Below are 15,063 nucleotides of genomic sequence, written 5' to 3'. Positions count from 1 at the left end.
GGAGTGTTGCAGGTGCTGCCGGAGTGTTGCAGGTGCTGTTGTAGTGTTGCAGGTGCTGCCGGAGTGTTGCAGGTGCTGCCGGAGTGTTGCAGGTGCTGTTGTAGTGTTGCAGGTGCTGTTGTAGTGTTGCAGGTGCTGTTGTAGTGTTGCAGGTGCTGTTGTAGTGTTGCAGGTGCTGTTGTAGTGTTGCAGGTGCTGTTGTAGTGTTGCAGGTGCTGCCGGAGTGTTGCAGGTGCTGCCGGAGTGTTGCAGGTGCTGTTGTAGTGTTGCAGGTGCTGTTGTAGTGTTGCAGGTGCTGTTGTAGTGTTGCAGGTGCTGCCGGAGTGTTGCAGGTGCTGCTGGAGTGTTGCAGGTGCTGCTGGAGTGTTGCAGGTGCTGCCGGAGTGTTGCAGGTGCTGCCGAAGTGTTGCAGGTGCTGCTGGAGTGTTGCAGGTGCTGCCGGAGAGTTGCAGGTGCTGCCGGAGTGTTGCAGGTGCTGCCGGAGTGTTGCAGGTGCTGCCGGAGTGTTGCAGGTGCTGCCGGAGTGTTGCAGGTGCTGTTGTAGTGTTGCAGGTGCTGCCGGAGTGTTGCAGGTGCTGCCGGAGTGTTGCAGGTGCTGTTGTAGTGTTGCAGGTGCTGCCGGAGTGTTGCAGGTGCTGCCGGAGTGTTGCAGGTGCTGCCGGAGTGTTGCAGGTGCTGCCGGAGTGTTGCAGGTGCTGCCGGAGTGTTGCAGGGGCTGCCGGAGTGTTGCAGGGGCTGCCGGAGTGTTGCAGGTGCTGCCGGAGTGTTGCAGGTGCTGCCGGAGTGTTGCAGGTGCTGCCGGAGTGTTGCAGGTGCTGCCGGAGTGTTGCAGGTGCTGCCGGAGTGTTGCAGGTGCTGCCGGAGTGTTGCAGGTGCTGTTGTAGTGTTGCAGGTGCTGCCGGAGTGTTGCAGGTGCTGCCGGAGTGTTGCAGGTGCTGCCGGAGTGTTGCAGGTGCTGCCGGAGTGTTGCTGGTGCTGTTGTAGTGTTGCAGGTGCTGCCGGAGTGTTGCAGGTGCTGCCGGAGTGTTGCAGGTGCTGCCGGAGTGTTGCAGGTGCTGCCGGAGTGTTGCAGGTGCTGTTGTGGTGTTGCAGGTGCTGTTGTAGTGTTGCAGGTGCTGCCGGAGTGTTGCAGGTGCTGCCGGAGTGTTGCAGGTGCTGCTGGAGTGTTGCAGGTGCTGTTGTAGTGTTGCAGGTGCTGCTAGAGTGTTGCAGGTGCTGCCGGAGTGTTGCAGGTGCTGCCGGAGTGTTGCAGGTGCTGCCGGAGTGTTGCAGGTGCTGTTGTAGTGTTGCAGGTGCTGCCGGAGTGTTGCAGGTGCTGCCGGAGTGTTGCAGGTGCTGCCGAAGTGTTGCAGGTGCTGCTGGAGTGTTGCAGGTGCTGCCGGAGTGTTGCAGGTGCTGCCGGAGTGTTGCAGGGGCTGCCGGAGTGTTGCAGGTGCTGCCGGAGTGTTGCAGGTGCTGCCGGAGTGTTGCAGGTGCTGCCGGAGTGTTGCAGGTGCTGCCGGAGTGTTGCAGGTGCTGCCGGAGTGTTGCAGGTGCTGTTGTAGTGTTGCAGGTGCTGCCGGAGTGTTGCAGGTGCTGCCGGAGTGTTGCAGGTGCTGCCGGAGTGTTGCAGGTGCTGTTGTAGTGTTGCAGGTGCTGCCGGAGTGTTGCAGGTGCTGCCGGAGTGTTGCAGGTGCTGCTGGAGTGTTGCAGGTGCTGCCGGAGTGTTGCAGGTGCTGCCGGAGTGTTGCAGGTGCTGTTGTAGTGTTGCAGGTGCTGCCGGAGTGTTGCAGGTGCTGCCGGAGTGTTGCAGGTGCTGCCGGAGTGTTGCAGGTGCTGCCGGAGTGTTGCAGGTGCTGCTGGAGTGTTGCAGGTGCTGTTGTAGTGTTGCAGGTGCTGCTGGAGTGTTGCAGGTGCTGCCAGAGTGTTGCAGGTGCTGCCGGAGTGTTGCAGGTGCTGCCGGAGTGTTGCAGGTGCTGCCGGAGTGTTGCAGGTGCTGCTGGAGTGTTGCAGGTGCTGCTGGAGTGTTGCAGGTGCTGCCGGAGTGTTGCAGGTGCTGTTGTAGTGTTGCAGGTGCTGCCGGAGTGTTGCAGGTGCTGCCGGAGTGTTGCAGGGGCTGCCGGAGTGTTGCAGGTGCTGCCGGAGTGTTGCAGGTGCTGCCGGAGTGTTGCAGGTGCTGCCGGAGTGTTGCAGGTGCTGCCGGAGTGTTGCAGGTGCTGCCGGAGTGTTGCAGGTGCTGTTGTAGTGTTGCAGGTGCTGCCGGAGTGTTGCAGGTGCTGCCGGAGTGTTGCAGGTGCTGCCGGAGTGTTGCAGGTGCTGTTGTAGTGTTGCAGGTGCTGCCGGAGTGTTGCAGGTGCTGCCGGAGTGCTGCAGGTGCTGCCGGAGTGTTGCAGGTGCTGCCGGAGTGTTGCAGGTGCTGCTGGAGTGTTGCAGGTGCTGTTGTAGTGTTGCAGGTGCTGCTGGAGTGTTGCAGGTGCTGCCGGAGTGTTACAGGTGCTGCCGGAGTGTTGCAGGTGCTGCCGGAGTGTTGCAGGTGCTGCCGGAGTGTTGCAGGTGCTGTTGTAGTGTTGCAGGTGCTGCCGGAGTGTTGCAGGTGCTGTTGTAGTGTTGCAGGTGCTGCCGGAGTGTTGCAGGTGCTGCCGGAGTGTTGCAGGTGCTGTTGTAGTGTTGCAGGTGCTGCCGGAGTGTTGCAGGTGCTGTTGTAGTGTTGCAGGTGCTGCCGGAGTGTTGCAGGTGCTGCCGGAGTGTTGCAGGTGCTGCCGGAGTGTTGCAGGTGCTGCCGGAGTGTTGCAGGTGCTGTTGTAGTGTTGCAGGTGCTGCCGGAGTGTTGCAGGTGCTGCCGGAGTGTTGCAGGTGCTGCCGGAGTGTTGCAGGTGCTGCTGGAGTGTTGCAGGTGCTGCTGGAGTGTTGCAGGTGCTGTTGTAGTGTTGCAGGGGCTGCCGGAGTGTTGCAGGTGCTGCCGGAGTGTTGCAGGTATATATATATATATATATATATATATATATATATATATATATATATATATATATATATATATATATATATATATATATATATATATATATATATATATATACAGGTATATATATGGTTTATATATATTAAACCCCTCATTGTATTTACCAATGTGTAACGTGTATCCCTTAAGTACCTAACAAAGCAAAACAAACACAAAATAAAGGGGGTAATATGGCCAAAGAATAAGGAAACTGCATTAAGGGAGGAAGGTCCAAAAATACCTATGAATTGGGTGAAGGTGTGGGAAGTGAGAGATGGAGGTGTAGGGAGTGAGAGATAGATGTGTGGAGAGTGAGAGATGGAGGTGTGGGAAGTGAGAGATAGATGTGTGGAGAGTGAGAGGTGGGGGAGGTGTGGAGCACGAGTGTGTCTTCAGGTTTTGCACAAATATTATATTAATATTAATATTGAACATGCTCAACTGTTACTTTAAAAGGACATAATTATACAAATGGAATTTTCTATTCATATTAAATGATTACACAAAAATATGTTCTATTGAGATCGGAATTTGTTTTTAACTACGAGTGTAGTGGAGAATGTATCCACGAGGACACTTGTCACCGGCCTCCTTGGTAACGAGTGATACATAAAATGATACATAAACCTCTAATTAATTAATGATACATTAATGATACATAAACTTCTTCCAGAGGTGTAAGAAAATGTCGTGTATGTAGGAAAATATATGTTTTACTGCAATAGGGTTTCACCTAGAAGACAAATATTGTCATGACGAAGTTGACAACAACTTAGGCTCACTGCCCCAGTAATTAGTGTAGCGTAACTGTGGCTATGGGAGCCGGTCGGCCGAGCGGACAGCACGCTGGACTTGTGATCCTGTGGTCCTGGGTTCAATCCCAGGCGCCGGCGAGAAACAATGGGCAGAGTTTCTTTCACCCTATGCCCCTGTTACCTAGCAGTAAAATAGGTACCTGGGTGTTAGTCAGCTGTCACGGGCTGCTTCCTGGGGGTGGAGGCCTGGTCGAGGACCGGGCCGCGGGGACACTAAAGCCCCGAAATCATCTCAAGATAACCTCAAGATAACACCCATTAACTAGCGTGCAAGCCAGATACACAGCCGTGGAGGCGTTACCGTTGAAGCTCTGTGCTACTTGCCCTTCGCCTCGTGGAACTGGCCGACCCTGCAGGTGCCATAGTGATCTTCAAGATCAAGAGTTCGATTCCGGATCAAGGAGCGCTTCACCCTGGGTAAAGTACTTGACATTCTCAGCCTCATCACCGACGCCCAACTTGTCGATATCGCAATAGACGGCAATGGTGCTGACCTCTTGCTACCTTCACCACGACCTCACCAAGCTGAGATGACCTGTGATGGGCATGTGTGGACATGCCCATCACTTTCTGGACATCCGACGGGCATTTTGCCGACATTGTTGAGAGCAGCAACATCTAAAACCTAACCTTAACTGTTTTTTTTTCGGTGAAAATTATCTGTTAAGAATATAAACAACGACATAACCCTCAAACTAACGCTCGAATCTCCTACTAAAGCAACCCCTTATTGCAGAAACCGGCTTCAGGTGCCATATGGCACTTCATTATCATAAAGTCAAATAGCGAGGGAAAATGCAGCATGTGCTCCCTCGACTACCACTTTCATGACTGCCTGGCCCCAGAAGCGAGTGAGTCTGCTCTCATTCCTATGTTGCCGGAATGATCACTCCGACAGGCTGAAAATCAAGAACATGAGTGAGGCCAAGACCTGCCTCTTGTACGACTCTCACGAAAGTCACATCCAACAGTCTGTCTGATGCGTTTGCCGCCATCCCAAGGATCCCATCCCAGTGCTGTCACACTGCAGACTGACGCCTGCAGGGAGGCCCGACCCAGCCTCCGACCCAGCCACCGACCCAGCCTCCGACCCAGCCACCGACCCAGCCACCGACCCAGCCACCGACCCAGCCACTGACCCAGCCACCGACCACACCACCGACCCAGCCACCGACCCCACCACCGACCCAGCCACCGACCCCACCACCGACCCAGCCACCGACCCAGCCACCGACCCAACCACCGACCCCACCACCGACCCAGCCACCGACCCCACCACCGACCCAGCCACCGACCACACCACCGACCCAGCCACCGACCCCACCACCGACCCAGCCACCGACCCCACCACCGACCCAGCCACCGACCCAGCCACCGACCCAACCACCGACCCCACCACCGACCCAGCCACCGACCCCACCACCGACCCAGCCACCGACCACACCACCGACCCAGCCACCGACCCCACCACCGACCTAGCCACCGACCCAGCCACCGACCACACCACCGACCCAGCCACCGACCCAGCCACCGACCACACCACCGACCCATGCAGCCACCGACCCAGCCACCGACCCAGCCACCGACCCAGCCACCGACCCAGCCACCGACCCAGCCACCGACCACACCACCGACCCAGCCACCGACCCAGCCACCGACCCCACCACCGACCACACCACCGACCCAGCCACCGACCACACCACCGACCCAGCCACCGACCACACCACCGACCCCACCACCGACCCAGCCACCGACCCCACCACCGACCCAGCCACCGACCACACCACCGACCCAGCCACCGACCACACCACCGACCCCACCACCGACCCAGCCACCGACCACACCACCGACCCCACCACCGACCCAGCCACCGACCCCACCACCGACCACACCACCGACCCAGCCACCGACCCAGCCACCGACCCCACCACCGACCCAGCCACCGACCACACCACCGACCCAGCCACCGACCACACCACCGACCCAGCCACCGACCCCACCACCGACCACACCACCGACCCAGCCACCGACCCAGCCACCGACCCCACCACCGACCCAGCCACCGACCACACCACCGACCACACCACCGACCCAGCCACCGACCACACCACCGACCCCACCACCGACCCAGCCACCGACCACACCACCGACCCCACCACTGACCCAGCCACCGACCCCACCACCGACCACACCACCGACCCCACCACCGACCCCACCACCGACCCAGCCACCGACCACACCACCGACCCCACCACCGACCCAGCCACCGACCACACCACCGACCCCACCACCGACCCAGCCACCGACCACACCACCGACCCCACCACCGACCCAGCCACCGACCACACCACCGATCCCACCACTGACCCAGCCACCGACCCCACCACCGACCACACCACCGACCCCACCACTGACCCAGCCACCGACCACACCACCGACCACACCACCGACCCCACCACCGACCCAGCCTTTCAACACAAGACATAACACGAATCAATGGGTATAATATTTTGTAAGTTAAAGGGAAGAATGGAAGTAACTGCAAAGGGCCTATTGGCCCATATTTCTTGATGCTTCTATATTGGTGCGGAGTCTTGAAGTGGGTAGAATATAGTTGTGCATTAATTGGCTGTTGATTGCTGGGGTCGACTTCTTAATGTGTAGTGCCTCGCAGATATCAAGCCGCCTGCTATATATATATATATATATATATATATATATATATATATATATATATATATATATATATATATATATATATATATATATATATATATATATATATATGCGAACAAGCCTGAATGGTCCCCAGGACAATATGCAACTGAAAACTCACACCCCAGAAGTGACTCGAACCCATACTCCCAGGAGCAACGCAACTGGTATGTACAAGACGCCTTAATCCACTTGACCATCACGACCGGACATAATGAGGTGATAGCCGAGGCTATTTGAACCACCCCACCGCCGGCACTCGGATAGTAATCTTGGGCATAGCATTTTACCAAATCACCTCATTCTTTGGGGCACACGTGAGGAACACAAATGCGAACAAGCCTGAATGGTCCCCAGGACAATATGCAACTGAAAACTCACACCCCAGAAGTGACTCGAACCCATACTCCCAGGAGCAACGCAACTGGTATGTACAAGACGCCTTAATCCACTTGACCATCACGACCGGACATAATGAGGTGATAGCCGAGGCTATTTGAACCACCCCACCGCCGGCACTCGGATAGTAATCTTGGGCATAGCATTTTACCAAATCACCTCATTCTTTGGGGCACACGTGAGGAACACAAATGCGAACAAGCCTGAATGGTCCCCAGGACAATATGCAACTGAAAACTCACACCCCAGAAGTGACTCGAACCCATACTCCCAGGAGCAACGCAACTGGTATGTACAAGACGCCTTAATCCACTTGACCATCACGACCGGACATAATGAGGTGATAGCCGAGGCTATTTGAACCACCCCACCGCCGGCACTCGGATAGTAATCTTGGGCATAGCATTTTACCAAATCACCTCATTCTTTGGGGCACACGTGAGGAACACAAATGCGAACAAGCCTGAATGGTCCCCAGGACAATATGCAACTGAAAACTCACACCCCAGAAGTGTGATGGTCAAGTGGATTAAGGCGTCTTGTACATACCAGTTGCGTTGCTCCTGGGAGTATGGGTTCGAGTCACTTCTGGGGTGTGAGTTTTCAGTTATATATATATATATATATATATATATATATATATATATATATATATATATATATATATATATATATATATATATATATATACATATATACATACATATATACATACATATATACATACATATATATATACATATATATATATATACATATATATATATATATATATATATATATATATATATATATATATATATATATATATATATATATATATATATATATATATATATATATATTATATATATATGTTCCTTATATATATATATATATATATATATATATATATATATATATATATATATATATATATATATATATATATATATATATTGTGACGATAATCTCCTTCAAGAGATTGAGCCTGCTCTTCCCTCCACAAATACGTCGCAACAAATATATATAACTACTATGGAAGAAATGTCCAACAACGACAACAACACCAGCAAGGTTTGCCAGCGAGCAAAACGTATGCAGCCAGAGACACCTGCTCAGACTCAAACCGCCAAACTACCTGTTGATCGCTACCGGCTCCGCTGATTGGTCGCCGGTCTGGCTGCAACTGCACTCGCCCCCCCCCCATACTACTTGATGTCTGGGGTCGCCACGACCTCAGACCTCAGAATATTCAGTGCTTCCACGGTTAACACTTCTCCCGGCTAGACGTTAGCGTATACTGAGAGAGGTGGTAGCTTAAAGCCAATATTCCAGCACCTTACCTTTATTTTTTGTATTGCACTTCTTGTTATTTTGTCTTAACGTAACTTTTCATTGTGTCATTTAATTATTCTTATTATTTTGATTGATTGATTTTATTATACAAATTTGTTTGTCCATTTTTTCATGTTTTGATTTATTTAACGTAATTAAAATCTCATTGTTAAAATTTACTTGTGTTTTGTGTGTCTTCTCCTTACCTTACCACAGACGAAGTTCCAGTTTTTCTATTTTTTTTATAACTATGTGACGAGGCCATACCCCTAGCCTTAAACAGCCGAACACCAACGCGTTACCGTCACAAGTTATATGGGGGCCTGTCCTAGGAGCTTCACTCAGGTACTGGTGCCAAGTGGTAATTTATGGTAAGCGTATTTAACTTTGTTAACGTAGCTTTACTATTTTTCATATTCAATTTCATTTTTTATAAGGTGCGGTGTATTGTGCATTACGAGAGTAACATATAGTGAAGGTGAGACAACTTTGGATTACGTGGTGACTGTAGGCCGCAGTCATACTCTTAATTGGTCATCTCTCCCTCCGTGTTATTACTCGTGTTTACCATCTATGTCCCTTGAATATTTCTCATTTAGACAGATCATCATATTGGTACCCTGGTACTGTGGTCTGCCCCGGGTCAAGAGTACCCAATCTTCTGCAATCTGACTGTAGGAGGACAAAGAGGGCCATAGTTCCTCTAGCTCGAACTTTAGTTGCTGAATTGGGACCTCAGCAGCAGTTCTCGTCACCAGTTGACACCTCGCACCCCTACACGTCAGTCAGAGATGATACATACAACGGTAGGGAATTAGCTTACTTTTCAGAGCACAAAAGTTCGCTAATTCTGTAAGTATCATATTAAATTCAGTAGGAAAAACTTGCTTTATGTCCTATAGAGACTTGGCAAGGTATGCCTACATCCTTGGACTACCAATTTTACTTTTGAAGCATTTAACTGTTTCATTTGTTTTCGAAACTCTGTTTCATTTGTTAGTAGGATTTTCTTGCCCTTATCCTCTTACATGAGTACCGGGTACAAGATTTCCTGCGCCCTTGATTTAATTTAATCATTTAACATCTTTTACTTAAACTTTAATTGTTAAAGATCTCACAGGATAGGTACCAGTTGCCACGTTGTCCTGTTTCTGACATTCACTATTGAATATTCGTGTACCTTTATTTGCTAATTTCACAATGTTTCGTCTCCAAGCTTTCCGTACAAATCCAGCAGGTGAAATAGGGACTTTAAGTCGTGCCAAGAAGACTGAATTACAAACTCTTGCACATGAGTATCAACTAGAAGTTCCCTACCAAGCCAACAAAAATGACCTACACAACCTGTTGCTGGATTACTATTTAGAGCAAGGTAAGATAGACTCTGAAACTCATGAAACTTACTATATTGCAGAGAAAACTGACTTGGCAACGATGAAACTTAAACTAGAGCTGGCCAAGATTGAAGGTGAGCAGCAAAGAGAAGCAGCTGCCATACGAAGGGAAGAACACGAACGCGAGGCCGCTTTGAGGAGAGACGAACAAGAACGCGAAGCTGCTTTGAGGAGAGAAGAACACGAACGTGAGGTCGCATTTCTCCGTGAACGTGAACGAGTACAGCTTGAAACACTCCAGGAGCGGGAACGCGTACAGCTTGAAACCAAACAACGCGAGTTGGAAATGCAACGTGAACATGACAAGCAACAAGCGACTCTGGCTCTAGAGTGTCGTCAACGCGAAATCGCCTTGGAAACTTCACACTTCACTCAACGCCAGCAAGCTACTGCCAATCTTCCCGTCAGTTTTAATATATCACATGCAAGTAAGTTAATGCCATCCTTTGTAGAAGCAGAAGTTGATGTGTTTTTCACCACCTTTGAAACCCTTGCTAATCAACTCAGTTGGCCTGTCGACCAATGGGCCACACTTCTCAGAGTCCATCTTACAGGTAGAGCTGCAGTCACACTCAGTACTTTGGCGTCTGAAAATGACTACCACACTCTGAAACAAGCAGTGTTGGACGCCTACCTACTTTCCACCGAAAGTTATAGAAGGAAATTCCGTGACCACCTGAAGGCAAGTACCACTACCTTCCTTGAGTTTGCTAACACGAAACGGAGGTATTTCATGAAATGGCTGGAAGCAGCACATGTCTCTACTTTTACAGAACTCGTCAACCTGATGCTTGTTGAAGAATTCTTGAGGCGTGTGCCGATTCCTGTCCGCCTCTACTTGGCAGATAAAGAAGAAACCGACTACCTGAAGTGTGCTAAGTCGGCTGACACTTACAGCCTCATCCACCGGCTGACACCCGAACCATCCTCCAGTAAGAAGTCGTGGTACAGTTACGAGAAGGTGAGCCCCGATCAAGCTGGTTCACAACTGTACTGCAAGTATTGTAGACTCTATGGACATACCATAGACAAGTGTGGTAAGTCTCAATACAAGGGAACCACTGACCAACAAAAACCCAAACCAACTCCTCCTAAGTCCGGTAAGCCTGTGATGAATGTTGGTGTTGATGTTAATGATCTTTCTCTTTTCAGTAACCACCTGTATACTGGAACTGTCTCTGCCAACGGTTCAAATCTGGAGGGACGTTTCAAATTGAAGATCTTGAGGGACACAGCGGCTCTACAATCGATCATCTTGAAGTCGGCTGTGCCCAACATCGTCTACACCGGAGAAACTGTCTTCATCACTCACCTCACTGCTACCACTCCATACCCTCTCGCCAGAGTCCACCTGGATTGTCCCTACGTGAACGGGGAAGTCCAAGTCGCCGTCAGGGAAAAGCCTTTTCCCATGCCTGGAGTGCAACTTCTCCTAGGCAACGACTTGGCAGAAGACCTACAACCGACCAACCTGATCGTCATGGACAAACCCCAGGTGTGTAACTCTGTGCCAATAAACCCTATTCTAGAGTATGTTCCAGCAGAGGTTCAAGAGAGTGATGAAGTTTCTCCTCCGGTTCTCGTGACCACCCGTGCACAAGCCGCACGTCCACAGCCAGCCGATTCTACTGCTACCGCTGTCCCTCAAGACCCTCAGAAGCTCCCCCCGCATCTGACCAAGTTGGAGTTCCGTAAGTTGCAGAGGGAAGATCTTACTTTAACACCATTGTTTTTCCAGGCTGAGACTCAACCCGACAGTATTCCTGGGTTCTTCCTAGAGAACGACTTGCTCTACCGCAGATATAGACCCAGTAAACTGGAGGAGGACGATTGGGCCAACATCGAACAACTTGTGATTCCTACCAGCCTGCGGCCCACTATTCTACACCTGGCCCACGGAGCATTCTCCCACTACGGCTTCAACAAGACTTACCATGGGATTCGTCAAGACTACTACTGGCCAGGTATGGTAAATAACGTCAAACAGTACGTAAAACAGTGTCATACATGTCAGATGGCAGGCAAACCGAACATCTCCATTCCCAGAGCGCCACTGATTCCCATACAGGTGCCTGCGGAACCTTTCCACAGACTCATAATAGACTGTGATGGTCCTTTACCTCGGACCAGTTCAGGTAACGCCTACATCCTAACCATCCTGTGTCCTACCACCAGATTTCCCTTAGCAGTTCCAGTGAAGAACATCACGGCTGCTACGGTTATCAAACATCTATTGAAGATCTTCACTCAATACGGATTTCCCAGGGAGATTCAAAGCGACTGTGGTACCAACTTCACCAGTGATCTCTTCAAAAGGACACTGGAGGAGTTCAACATCAAACAGGTATTGTCCAGCCCCTATCATCCTGCTTCACAGGGTTCTCTTGAACGTAGTCATCAGACCATCAAAGCACTCTTGAAAAAGTTTTGTAGTGAAACCTCGAAGGATTGGGATAAGCAGATTGACCTTATAATGTGTATTTTCAGAAGTCTCCCCAATGAGTCCCTAGGAGTATCTCCTTATGAGATGCTCTACGGCCGTAAGTGCCGTACTCCCCTTAAGGCTTTCAAAGACTCTCTCAGAGATGCCACCTTCAGTGAGCATCAGAATGTGCCCCAGTTTCTTCAAAACCTTCAACACATTCTAGAGAGAGTCCACCGCTTTGCCCATGATAATCTATTGAAAGCCCAGGTGAGAATGAAGACTCATTACGACCAGACCAGCAAAGTAAGAAAATTCAAGCCGGGAGACTTCGTCCTTGCCTATTTCCCTATCCCAGGTTCACCTTTACAAAACAGGTTTTCAGGACCCTACTGCGTCAAAGAGTGCAGGAATAATAACAACTACGTAATAGAGACTCCAGATAGGCGGCGGAAGACCCAGCTGTGCCACGTCAACCTCCTGAAGCAATATAATGGTACTCCTCCCACTGTCCTGACTAACTATTCCACCTTCACAGAACCCTACGTCCACAGTGAGACCTTCCCAGCTTCTCCTCCCGAAAGCACTGACAAGGAGTCAGCGCTTTCTAATTCCGAAATCCTTAATGATCTTCCCAAATGCTTTCAGGATAATAATCGTGCTCCTTTGCCCTCTTCTAATTCCACTCTCACCTCGTCAGATAAGCCCTTCATCCTCCATGTCGACGCCAATGGTACCGACGTTGGTGGTGTCGTGATGCAGCAACGAGGCGAGAAGAATACACCTGTCAGCGACTACTGCTACAAGGAACTACGGAACAATTGGCAAAGAGCTACTCTTCCTCATCCTGAAGCTTCAGCACTTCACTCCACACCTGAAAAGTGCTCGGTCCACCATCAATACGGACCACACCACCCTACACCTCCTGCAGCACGCCCACTTCTCATCTCAACGTCTTCTACTATGGGCTTGCTACCTGCAGAAATTCAACCTGGAGACACGCTATACCAAGAGTCTGACAACATCTTAGCCCATGATCTCTCCAGAGTTTATGAAGTAGAAGCAACTCCATCTAATACTCCACCACATAACGACGTACTTCTTCCAGAACCGCAGGCTTCGGGGGAGAGTTGTGACGATAATCTCCTTCAAGAGATTGAGCCTGCTCTTCCCTCCACAAATACGTCGCAACAAATATATATAACTACTATGGAAGAAATGTCCAACAACGACAACAACACCAGCAAGGTTTGCCAGCGAGCAAAACGTATGCAGCCAGAGACACCTGCTCAGACTCAAACCGCCAAACTACCTGTTGATCGCTACCGGCTCCGCTGATTGGTCGCCGGTCTGGCTGCAACTGCACTCGCCCCCCCCATACTACTTGATGTCTGGGGTCGCCACGACCTCAGACCTCAGAATATTCAGTGCTTCCATGGTTAACACTTCTCCCGGCTAGACGTTAGCGTATACTGAGAGAGGTGGTAGCTTAAAGCCAATATTCCAGCACCTTACCTTTATTTTTTGTATTGCACTTCTTGTTATTTTGTCTTAACGTAACTTTTCATTGTGTCATTTAATTATTCTTATTATTTTGATTGATTGATTTTATTATAAGAATTTGTTTGTCCATTTTTTCATGTTTTGATTTATTTAACGTAATTAAAATTTCATTGTTAAAATTTACTTGTGTTTTGTGTGTCTTCTCCTTACCTTACCACAGACGAAGTTCCAGTTTTTCTATTTTTTTTATAACTATGTGACGAGGCCATACCCCTAGCCTTAAACAGCCGAACACCAACGCGTTACCGTCACAATATATATATATATATATTGGTGTATACTGGCAGCAGGTTTTCTTTCAAACATGTCTCATTGAATATGACCGCATATTTTGTATTTACTATTTTCTGAATCCCAACACTGAGGAGCTGGAACAAGAAACTATTTGCTCTCTGATCTTTTGTAGCGCTGACCAATTTGTCCCCCAATTCCTTCAGGAACTTCAATGCACATTTTCCCCACGAACCGAGGGTCTCTGAGCCGATCGGAACAAAGCTGTAGCAGTGTGCCAGACCTCTGTATTTAATAATTTTCTGCGATTCCCTGAAAGAAGCAGCACCACCGCTTTCACGTGTGCTGTAGTGGAGGTAGGTCTTGTTGCATACTGGCAGCAGGTTTTAATTTATACATGTTTCATTGAATATGACTGCATATTCTTTATTGATTATTTTCTTGTTTAGGGCTTCTATGCCTCTGACAAGTGCTCTACAATCTTGGTTTAATTGGAAGAGTTCTCCAAAGGTCATCTTCGTTCGAGGTGATGAAAAATAAATAAATAACTGTGTATGTATTTCACTTATAAAATTTACACAACGTTTCGAACCTACATGGTTCATTCTCAAGTGATAAGAAAATACAGAGCGTGTTAGATTTATGCCAATAAGGGGTGAGGTGAAGACAATTAGCCCTATACAAATGGGTCAAGAATATGGCATGAAGGTGGGAAAAGTATAGCGTAAAAGAAAAAGGTTAAAAAAAGGGGCCGAAGCACATAAAAAGATTAATGAGGTGTAGTGGGCGTAGCATGTTGAGCAGTGTCTTATATGTTGGCATCTTCATGTTCCCGTCTTGTTCTTACTCTCATGGTGGGTAGAGTGAATAGTTCCGTAATTTGGGTGTTCATGGTCGGTTGTTCTATTTTTATGTGGATTGCTTCAAGAATTTGTAATTTTCTTACGTCATGGGTTTTCTCCGTTATTCAAGTGTGTTTATTCAACATTTCTCTTGTTAGGGTGATGTCATGGGCTTGTCTCATGTGATTCCTGGGGGCACCGGATTGACGATGACAGGTCAAACGCCTCGTCAGCTTGGTCGACGTCACATCCATGTACTTAGATTGAAGGATACATCTTTCGTGGGGGCAAGTGTACATATATACCACATTTGACTGCTGTAAAGGGTTCTCCGTCGGCTTCGGGCTGTTTTTATAAGGAGGTCGATAGTCTTCTTTGTTTTATGGAA

General features: G+C 49.2%; 1 protein-coding gene across 1 annotated transcript; it reads left to right on the top strand.

Annotated features, from left to right (window-relative positions):
* Positions 1 to 4,594: 4,594 nt before the first annotated feature.
* Positions 4,595 to 6,279, top strand: LOC123767211 (mucin-1-like). The gene is made up of 3 exons (XM_069304910.1): positions 4,595 to 4,643; positions 4,837 to 5,343; positions 5,384 to 6,279. The coding sequence occupies exons 1-3, from the start codon at positions 4,595 to 4,597 to the stop codon at positions 6,277 to 6,279; spliced, it is 1,452 nt and encodes a 483-aa protein (XP_069161011.1).
* Positions 6,280 to 15,063: the final 8,784 nt, after the last annotated feature.

The sequence above is a fragment of the Procambarus clarkii genome, chromosome 53 (genome assembly GCF_040958095.1).
Source record: "Procambarus clarkii isolate CNS0578487 chromosome 53, FALCON_Pclarkii_2.0, whole genome shotgun sequence".
NCBI lineage: Eukaryota > Metazoa > Arthropoda > Malacostraca > Decapoda > Cambaridae > Procambarus > Procambarus clarkii.
This window is presented reverse-complemented; position numbering and strand designations above follow the sequence as displayed.

What these genes read in the sequence shown, in the direction of transcription:
- LOC123767211 (XM_069304910.1), top strand. Translation starts at nt 4,595, where the DNA reads ATGTGCTCCCTCGACTACCACTTTCATGACTGCCTGGCCCCAGAAGCG. An exon ending in CTGCCTGGCCCCAGAAGCGA is followed by an intron (nt 4,644 to 4,836) that starts GTGAGTCTGCTC and finishes TGACGCCTGCAG; the next exon opens with GGAGGCCCGACCCAGCCTCC. An exon ending in CGACCACACCACCGACCCAT is followed by an intron (nt 5,344 to 5,383) that starts GCAGCCACCGAC and finishes CCACCGACCCAG; the next exon opens with CCACCGACCCAGCCACCGAC.